The sequence below is a fragment of the Hetaerina americana genome, unplaced genomic scaffold (genome assembly GCF_022747635.1).
Source record: "Hetaerina americana unplaced genomic scaffold, ioHetAmer1.1.p SCAF_7, whole genome shotgun sequence".
Lineage (NCBI taxonomy): Eukaryota > Metazoa > Arthropoda > Insecta > Odonata > Calopterygidae > Hetaerina > Hetaerina americana.
In genome coordinates, this window is record NW_027287316.1 from 44,939,066 (window position 1) to 44,949,828 (window position 10,763).

The following is a 10,763-nucleotide window of genomic DNA, read 5'->3' on the forward strand; positions in this document are numbered from 1 at the left end:
TTTCACTTAGAGATGAGCAGGATTCTAAATTTAACAATTGAAAAGTAGTTCTATTATTCCAACATCTCCTTGATCTATTGTACATTATATTTCAAAAGCCAAGTTGTATCTAGAAAAAGGAATGCTTAAATTTTGTCAATACTTTTTGATTAACAGTTTCTGTTCATAAATGGTGACAAGCATTTATTAAATAGTAAAAATTTCAAATTATTGGCATTAAATTCACAGTTTTTCACTGAATTTGCCTTTATATTTTAACCTTCAGATAATTATATAACATAGCATATTAATTATTTGCTTTTATATGGCCTATTGAGTATATATTTATGCATAACACTAGTGGCTTTGTTTTCTAGGTAACAGAAATTCTTCAAGCTCATCTATTTTTGGTAAGGTGAAATCAGAAGGAAAGTTTTGCACCATATCACTGATATCATCTCTCCCTATTTTATGAATCTATTGTTTTATCTACCTCTATTGGAACCTTCATGCCCTTCTTTTCCCTATGTAAATACATATTTTAGGTTGTCTCAAAATTTTCTCTGTACTTGGGGTGATTTTCAAAAAAGAGAGTTTCCTGCTAGGTGTTGCCTTAGAGTGGGAAAGCCGTTGTTCTTGAAGTTTCCATAGTTAATATTTATTTCACTAAATATTCTTTTGTCTTTTCATTGCTGAAAATGAGTGTTTTTACACCGAAATCATGCCTAGTTCATGAATCCAATGAAATCATTGTCATATCATTCATTGAATTAAAAAAACATTAAATGGAAAGTTACAGGTGTAAATAAATGAATGTTCTCAATAATATCATGTAATTCAAAAATGTTGAAGTGGTATGGTAGTTTGAGTAAGACCCAAGATTAAGCAATCATGACAAAAATCGAGATCATTACACCTCATCTGATAGCAACAGAGAAGAACCATAAGGAGATAGGTTATCAATATGGGTACCAAAAGATAGCTAATTTTTGTCATCTCGTGTGCCATGGTCCTCACGCACCTGGATATTTTTTCCATGTATGCTTCTGATAATTAGTTCTAAACCACAAGGGATTGTTAAATTACTTGCAGGTAGCCACCAAGGAACCTGTTCCCTGGTAAGTATAGGTGTCAATATAGGTGTCAATGCAACCCCAGCTGCCTTTTCTACCATTTTGAAAGGTTCCTTGAAAAATATGTCTACTGCACCATGCCTAGAGCTTTGGCTTGCCGTATTAATTTACTACCTTGTAAACAACTAACAGAACAGGTACAGCATAAAAGCATTTTGCAATGTAAAATTTTAATGTATTACACAAAAAAGTCTAACTTTTAATAATATAATAATACTCATTATTTAGTGGTGAGATATATTTCACTATTTAGTGAAGTACGTTATGACTATATTTGAGCTGCATTAAACCGTGCGAGAGTATTATATTAATGAGCAATTTTTGTTTTATGACCGCCTAATATGTAGCAAGATTGAATTGTCATATAGCTGGTCAGGTTGAAGTCTTATAGCCTGGATTTAGTAATACAGCCTCAATTTAAAAATAAATACTCTAAAATGCTCAGTGCATTTGGAAGTTATTACATGTGACTGAAATTTATATAATTTATCAAATATTCTATTTTCTGTCCAGTCGCTCACTTGGACCACTTTGTTGAATTCGAACTGGGATGCACTGACGTAACCGTACGGTAAGTAACATCATGGGCAATAAAAGTAAAAGACAAGTACTCATAAATCATCCAGCCGCGATCAAAATGAAGATAGAGCGACACAAAATGTTTATTATTTATCTGCTCATAACTACTGCGTCCTAGTGACGAGAATATTATTTTAATGGTAATATTATCTAACATGAAATCATACGTGTACACTGGAAATCCTAGTCCTTTGCGGGCCCAATATGTTGAATTCCAGTGATTTATTGAGGTAAAGAAAATTGAAAGTATGAAAAGCACTTAGAAATCTTTACAGTGATACCTCACATTTGTTCGGTATTTTCACGGTTCCAACCTGACGGTTAATGTGATAAATTTAACACACTAAAAGTAAAAGAAAACTGCATTTTATTATAATTGCGTATTGTTATTTCAATGCGTAATTGCGTACGGAATTTCCAATATTTTTTCTTCGTAAAGATGTTCAGTCAGGGCATTTCAGTCAATGATACATGCATATACAATTGTGTTTTCAAGATTAGATGCAAACACGATTGGGGCGCCCCAGTCGGGCTCAAAATATTGAACTGGAATGACCGCGTAATGTAAGTCTGGTATGTCATATGTCTGGGGTATTTTAATGCGAGTGTTGTTAATAAATACATATGACTATTATCAATATGATTGCAGTGCAGTTGAATGTCACCTCAGAAATATTCAACAACTCTCTAAGTTTTGTGCGGCTCCAGTGCCAAAAGTCATGTATGCAGCAAATATCATCGGTGAACTATGCTGAAGTAAGATCCGTAAAGATAAGGAAACGAAATAGGATACTAAAACCTTATAGTAAAGGAATCGAGATGACACACCACCCGACTCTACAAAAAAGGAATCTGTCGGATAAATTAAACAAATTTGTTTTGAATAAGTTTCTGTGCCCAGAAGAATCTTTCCACTTGTTGCAGCACCGTAAGAAAACAGAAAATCCTGAAAGTATGGCAGAAGTCAGGCCAGGCGTCTTACTTGGAAACATCAGGAGCGTAGCAAAAGTTGGGGCCGTTGGTACTGAGGCCCCAAGAGAGCTTGAAGGCGATGCTGAACATACCGAAGTACCCTCACATCATTTAGAACCCATGAATTTCCACCAGGAAGAGTGTGATTCAATGGACATTTCGATGGAAGAATATGATGTGAATGTACAAAAATTAATTAAAGGCGCGATGGAGAGAAGTTGTGAAAAATCATCCTTGTACTTAAAGAAAACGCACAATCATAATAAGAATGTGCTACAAAAATACAAGAAGGTAGGCTCTACGACAAATAAAAGTCACCAGAAGAATGATTTTCATGGAAATTTGACTAATTCTGAGCTTGCTGCATTAAAAGAAAATTTATTTCAAAGTGTAGGGTCATATGTCGATGCATGTATTAACTGTGGAATTTTAAATCATGCTATGAAAGCTTTACTCATTTTCAGAGAGCATTGTAAACAATCAGATGAAAATAGATCTTCGATTGTTCTAGATGTGCGAGTTTTTGAACCTCTTCTTCATGGATACGCTGCGAGAAAAAATATTTCCAAGGTTGAGGAACTGATGAAAGTGATGGCAGAAGATGGCATTGTGAAAACTGCTCAATGTTATGCGGCTTGTTTTGAATGTGTGGCTCGTAAACTTGATGAGTGTGGAAATAATGTGAGAACCGGAAATCAAGGGCATGAAACTGTTGAGATATATGCCAAGAAAAAGCTCAGGATGTGGGCATCTGAAATGCTTCATAACGGACTTAATCTCAATGATTTGTTCACTAAAACTTGCTTACTTTCTGACCAAGAAGAGATGGTTATGGCAGCTGTTCTGAGCATTAATCCTGATTTTCAAGTTGTTTTATCTTCATGTCCAGAATTAGATTATACCTGCAGCCTTCTCGAAGGTATTAAAGCATTAGATTTCATAATGTATCACTCTCCTATTTCTGGTTTGGTGGATTGTGAGCAACTCAAAATCTTCTCTTCGGAGCAGCTTCAAAATGAAATGAAGGGTTATTTAAATATCAAGTCCATTGAACATAAGCATGAACCTAATGGACTGGTAATTAATCAAAGAGAGAAGCTGGCTAAATGTCAAGAGGAGTGGCGTCAAGTTATTTTAAATACATTTAGTCGGGACTTTCAGATTCTGCGTAATTGTTGTAAAGATGGAGTTATAACACATCGTTTCTTGAATATATATCCATTTCTAGCATCAGTGAAGAAGGAGGAATTAGTTGAATTAATTCTCCAGGAAATCCATAAACTTGCTGAAGAATCGGAAGTATATAGTTCCACTACTAATCAGCTTTACAGGGAGTTGGGAAATCAGGTCTGTGAAAGATACCAAGTCAGTTGGAAAAAAAGAACTGGAATTTTTGATAAGATAAAGGATTTGCATGGGAAATATTGTGAATGGTTTTCCAATCCAGAGAAGGTGATTCTTGCAGATAAACGAGTCACATGTACAAGACAAGCATGGCAATTACTAATCCATACTCATCAAAATGAAGGTTCATCTTTGAATTTTCGAGAGAAAAGTTGGCCAATGAATGTTCAAATTGAAGTCGGTAAATATTTGTATGGCATCATTCTTAATGAAATCATGATTGATATTAATATTTTGAAACAAAGAAAAGAAAAGTGCCATAAATTACCAGCCTTCTACAACATATTTCGCCCACAAAAAAATGGAAAAATGATGAAGAATGAAGTGAAGCCTCATCCAGTATTAGTAAGACTCTTTCGTGGCGCTTCTAGTGACACACTTAAATTTCCTACAAGATGCTTGCCCATGCTTTGTCCTCCTGTTCCATGGACTACATTCATGTCTGGTGCTTATTTAGCATTGAAAACTGATTTTATCAGACTTCCTCACCGTGCTGCGTTGCAATGGAACCACCTGTTCAACTGCCCTCCACAACAACTATATCCTGCTTTTGATTCTCTCAATCAACTTGGATCTGTACCATGGAAAATCAATAAGCCAGTACTAGATGTAGTCATGAAAGTGTTCAATAGTGGCGGTTCGTCTCAACTGGATATTCCAGTTCCACCATCATCATTGTCTTCTTCATGTACTAATCCTGAGTTGGGTGTGTTATCAGAATCAGAAAAATGTCGGCTAGAGAGACATCATCTTCATTTACGCAAAAAGAAAGCAGAAGCATATAGTCGGTGGTGTACTATGCTCTATCAATTATCAGTAGCAAATCATCTTCATAACCGCATCTTCTGGCTTCCCCACAATATGGACTTTCGAGGCCGTGTGTATCCATGTCCTCCTCATCTCAACCACTTGGGATCAGATGTGACGCGATCTTTGCTTTGTTTCGCAAAGGGGCGACCTTTAGGACCCAGAGGATTTACCTGGTTGAAATTGCATCTTGTCAATTTAACTGGTTTGAAGAAACGTGATTCGATTAAAGAAAGAATGGACTTTGCTATAGAAATAATGCCAAAAGTGATTGACTCAGCTGAAAAACCTTTAACTGGAGGAATGTGGTGGGCTAAGTCGGATGAACCATGGCAAACTCTGGCAGTGTGCATGGAAATCAGTGCTGCTTTAAAAGCTGAAGGAGGACCAGAAAATTATGTTTGTCATTTCCCAGTTCATCAAGATGGTTCATGCAATGGCCTTCAGCACTATGCTGCACTTGGAAGGGATAGGATTGGGGCTTCCAGTGTCAGTATGACTCCATCAGAGTACCCTGAAGATGTCTACACTGTAGTGGCAGCAAAGATAGAGCAAGTAAGGGAAGCAGATGCCAGACTTGGGATTATTGTGGCGCAAAAACTGGAAGGTTTTGTTCACCGCAAGGTCATCAAGCAGACTGTAATGACTACTGTGTATGGTGTAACTCGGTATGGAGCACGACTTCAGATAGCTCGTCAGTTGCGGGATATTGACAAATTCCCCAAAGATCAGGTTTGGTGTGCATCATTGTATCTAGTTGAAAAAACATTTGATTGTCTAAGAGAGATGTTCACCTCCACAAAGAAAATTCAAGATTGGTTCACTGACTGTGCTCAACAAATTACTAAAGTTTGTGGCCAGTGTGTGGAATGGGTGACCCCTTTAGGATTACCTGTAATGCAGCCATACCAGCACATCTTTGCTCCCAGGAAAAATGGTGTAGTAGATCCATTCTCCCGTGCTATTATTAAAGTTCCTTTTGGTTGTCATCAGCGCCCAAATGTGATGAAGCAGAAGAATGCTTTTCCTCCAAATTTCATACACTCAATGGATTCATGTCATATGATGCTTACTTCACTCTGGTGTGAGAGAAAAGGTCTTACATTTGTGTCCGTGCATGATTGTTATTGGACCCATCCATCAACTGTTGAAATTATGAATAGAATATGCAGGGAACAATTTGTTTCCCTTCATTCACAACCCATATTAGAGGATCTGTCTGCTTTCTTCATTCGTAATTACTGTCTTTCAGAAGAAGGCCATAATGATAGCAGTAGAATCATAAACAAATCCAAGAGGAAACTGAACGATGTTCTAAGTCAAGTGCCAGAGAAAGGAGATTTTGATTTAAAAAGTGTTCTTGACTCAGTGTACTTTTTCAGTTGAGCTGTTCCAGGGGTATGTAGTAGGTAGCCACCTCTCTGAACTAAATCGACTTTGTAAATTGCCTTTGATTTGTTAAGTTTTATCTGTTCTATTTTAACTGTGTACAATCTGTTGTAGCCTTGTAAAATATTATGTTTTGCTGTTGAAAGGCATGTATTTGCTTCATGTTGTAATTGATGACATAATTTAGATCTGGGCCATGACAGTTAAACAGGCATGTAAGCAGACACCCAAGACAGCACCTGGAGATCCCAATTGGTCTATAAGGGGTGATTTGTTGTTTTAGAATCATTGTTCCAAAAATAAAAATAGTTTGTATATGAATGAAGCTAGAAATGTGAACCTTATGATAAAAGGACAGAGTACTATTTTACTCCGGGGATTAATTTGCATGTGTGTTAAAGCTTCGAGGATATTTAAACATGACTTGTTGCTATATGTACATTTTTGTTTTCAAGTTTGGTCTGCTAAATGTCCATTTCTAGTCAGTTATTACTAAATGTACTGCTTCATCTTCAATCATGAAATATTCATCTATTGACAGCAACAAAAATCTTGATGTCATCTTACAATATTTAAGGTTGTACTTTAATATTTGCATTAAAGTTTTTAAAATGATTATTTGTTGCAAGCATTAATAAGAACTTACATAGTTTCCAGTAGACTTTTCTGTGCAGTTTCTGCTAAAGAAAAGGAAAAGTTATTTCAAGACTTTTGATCATCTAAGAAGCTGAGAATTAGCATTGATTTTTTCCTTATTGATTGGTATCCCAGATTCTATTAAAAGCTAGATTATTCTATAGAATAACAGCAGTGACCTCCAAACACTCAGAGTTATCATTTTCAAATAGTTCTTCTGCAAAAGTTGGTGTTATAAATAAATGATCATCTTGTCCAAAAATAATTCAGCATCCTTGTAGTTGATTAGTCCCTAGATTAACATGCTATCATGTCTCTCTTACATATTTTCATTACTATGCATAAATACTAACTAAAGTCAATGTAATTTGAAGAGGAATGAAGTTCACCCATTAGATATTTTTATCTAACTATTGTGCAAAGGTCTTCTGAGGGTATTTGTTATTTTAGGGAGCTGGTCAAAGTTTAATCTTAACTTGTTTAGGCATAAAATTTGTAATATTTATCTAGTGTCTATGATGATATCTCACAACAGTCTTATAAGTTACTCATGCAAAAATAAATTATGGGTCACTATGATAACTTAATCTTACAAGCCACTATGGGAATTTAAATGCTTGGGCCCTACTTGTGGTATTTAACTTTTTTAAACCTCTCTGTCTACAGCATCGCAGAAAATAATTTATATCTTTTTAAATATTTTTCCTAAAATTTTCAAAAAATTGAGCTTATGTTAAATTGCATATTCTATTTAGTTAAAATTTTACGTTTGTTATATTTTATTTTTTCACAACTTTATTCAACTTAATGTTTCGAACCTCCATTCTAAAAGTTCAGTTTTGTGTGATATAATTTGAAACAATCCTCTTAACATAGGCCTGCATTGCAGTCGGGGCACCCGTACCCTGCATCCCTCCATTTACCTCGTGCGGAGTACACCTGACATCTTCTTTGAGGCCTTGACTTCTTCCCGATCGGCAGTTTCTTTTCAACGAAGTGCCTCTTGACCAAGCTTCCTCACTTGAGCTTGCACTATCAGATACTATGCTCACTTCACTTTCTATGTCCAAATCTTCTACTAAATTATCTATTTCATCTTCACTCAAAAATGCTTAACCCCTCTTGGAATCCATTGGGTGTTATACGCAAAGCTTTTTTACTTCTCTTTCTCAAGAAAGAAAGAATGATGCACGAATAGATCCAGAGAAATTTGATAGGGAGATCATACCAAGCAATAAAGACATGCAGAACCTGAGGACAAAGCATAAATGCAACCAACTCGCTTATCTTGTAAGGACAGACTTATTAGAATTATCTTCCATATAGTGTGCCTTTTCATGCAATCAAAACAGAACGATTAGGAAGACTCATTATCTAAGCGGCCACGGGTAACCATAGATATAAAAAAAATTTGATTGCGCTGAAGAAAAAAATTTGAAACCGAGAGAGCTGAGAAGTATCCGGCGTATCCTGTGTCCGCAAATGAGGCCGGCCGACTGCTACATACCATGTACTGAAAAGTGCACAGAGAGGTTAATAAAAAAATAGTTTCTTACACAAATGACTGACATAAAATGGACAGACCAGGCCTGGAAATAAAAAAGTGTTGAGGAGAGAGAGAGAGAAGATGGCTGAAAACAATCAAAAAAAGAAACTGGTTTGGATAGATTCTACGAAAGGACTGCTTCATGGATCTATGAAAGGACACCATGGATCACGGATGAGATGATTACAAAGATAAATGAGAGAAGAAAATGGAAGAATGTAAACACAACTAGACAAAAGGAATAACAAAGAGTTGAATAATAAATTGAGATGGGCAACAAATAAAGCAAAAGAAGCATAGTGGAAGATTCAGTTCGAGGATATGGAAAGTTTGCAGAGGAAGGGTGAATTTGGTGTGCTATACAGTAAGATTAAATGACAATCAGGTAGTAAGAAGGGAAGATCTGTGCTGACAGCTAGAGAGAAGTTGGGTAAGATAATAGGTGACACAGAAAAGATCCAAGAGAGATGGAAGGAGTATATAGAAGAACTGTATAGTAGAGAACTTAGACCAACAAAGTTAGACATGGAAAAGGAACAAGACGTAGAGGAAGATAGCTTAGGTCCAGGCATACTCGACGAGGAGATAGAAAGGGCATTAAGGGAGGTGAAACTAAATAAGTCTGTGGGGGTGGATAACATTCATGCGGAACTACTAAAAGGTTTAGGAAATGTGGGAGGAAGAGGCTTTGTGGGCCGATTCGCAGTATCTATGAGGAGGGAATCTAGCCGGAAGACTTCGTGAGATCAGTTTTAGTACCTATTCCAAAAGGGGGCTACATCATGTGAGGACTACAGAAAAAAAAGTTTGATATCCCATGCAGATTAAGTCGGTCTTAGGATCATCAACAAAAGGAGTAAGGCAAATGATTACTTAGGGGATTATCAGTTTGGGTTTAGGAAGGTAAGAGGTACGCGTGATGCCATTGCAGTAATGAGATGACTAATTGAGGGGAATAAAGAATACAATCAGGACGCATTTGCCTAATTTGTAGATTTGGAAAAGGCATTTGATAGAGTGAATTGCAAAAACTAATGAGTATATGGGAATAGATTGGAGGGACAAGAGGCTAATCCGCAACCTGTACCTATCTCAGACTGCCCAGGTGTGAGTGGGGAACAGAGTCCGGATGGGCAATGTAAGGAAGAGGACGGCAGGGTTGCAGACTATCACCGGTGCTGTTCAATGTATATGTGGAGGAAAAGATTAAATAGGCATGGTAAGAACTGGAGGTAGGCATGAAAGTTGGAGGGGAGTTTGTAAAATCAGTTAGGTTTGCTGATGACCAAGCTTTGGTTTGTCAGCCAGCCAAGGGTTTGCAAGCGTGAATTGGGAATTTAGTGCAATAGAAATGGGATATGAGAATCAATATAAATAAATAAAGCTTATGTGATTTTCCAGAAAGACAAAGGCTAAGGTTAACATTAAAATTGGGGAGCAAACAATAGAGCTGGTAGAACAGTTTACGTATCTCGGTAGTGTTTTGGACCAACACGGTCAAAGTAGTGGGGACGTAAGGAGAAGAATTGCGCTAGGCAAAGAGGCTTTCACAAGGAGGAGGGAGTTGATGACAGGGACGTTGAGTAAGGACGTTAAGAAAAGACTCGTAAAAACTTTGATATGGAGCGTAACTATGTACGGTGCGGAAACGTGGTCATTGAAGCAGGAGGATAGACGAAGATTGGAGGCTTTGAAATGTGGGTGTGGAGAAGAATGGAGAAGGTGAAATGGACCAAAAGGAAAACAAATAAGCAAGTGCTAGGTATAGTGGGCAAGGAGAGGGGTTTGTTGGGAGAAATCCTATGGAGGCAGGAAAAATGGATGAAGGGAATATTGATCAGCAGTGGGATGTTGTAGACTTTGATGGAGGGGAGAATGTTAAGTAAGCAATGAAGGGGCAGGCATAGGGTAGGAATGTTGGACGGAATGAAGGGAGGAAGGAAGTACACAGAGATGAAAAGGGACTTGTTGTAGAGTACATGGGGATCGAGATGTTGCAGTGGCTATCGTACTGTCTTCCCACCCAAAGGGTCCTGGTTCAAATCCTGGCGGTGTTGAATATTTTTCAGAGGTATCTTGATCCCTACTTGAGGTGCTTTGTGGAGGGCACTTTGAGTGAGTACACCATCTGTCGGATGGGACATTAAGCTGCGGACCCCTTGGTGCCTTTCATAAAGAATAGGCTAATGCTGACGCCGGGCTTCTCTCCACCCTTCATCCTTTCCTGTCCATCCCTTATGGTGCAAAAGACCTCAGCTGTTGGTTGCCTCCCCTAAATACTACTTGTAGAGTATGTTGCTAGTTGGTAGGGATTTTGC

General features: G+C 37.4%; 1 protein-coding gene across 1 annotated transcript; it reads left to right on the forward strand.

Moving 5' to 3' along the window:
• Positions 1 to 2,330: 2,330 nt before the first annotated feature.
• On the forward strand, positions 2,331 to 6,260 carry LOC139696669 (DNA-directed RNA polymerase, mitochondrial-like). The gene has a single exon (XM_071595484.1). It carries the CDS (start codon positions 2,331 to 2,333, stop codon positions 6,258 to 6,260), a length of 3,930 nt encoding a protein of 1,309 aa, XP_071451585.1.
• The last annotated feature ends 4,503 nt before the right edge of the window (positions 6,261 to 10,763 follow it).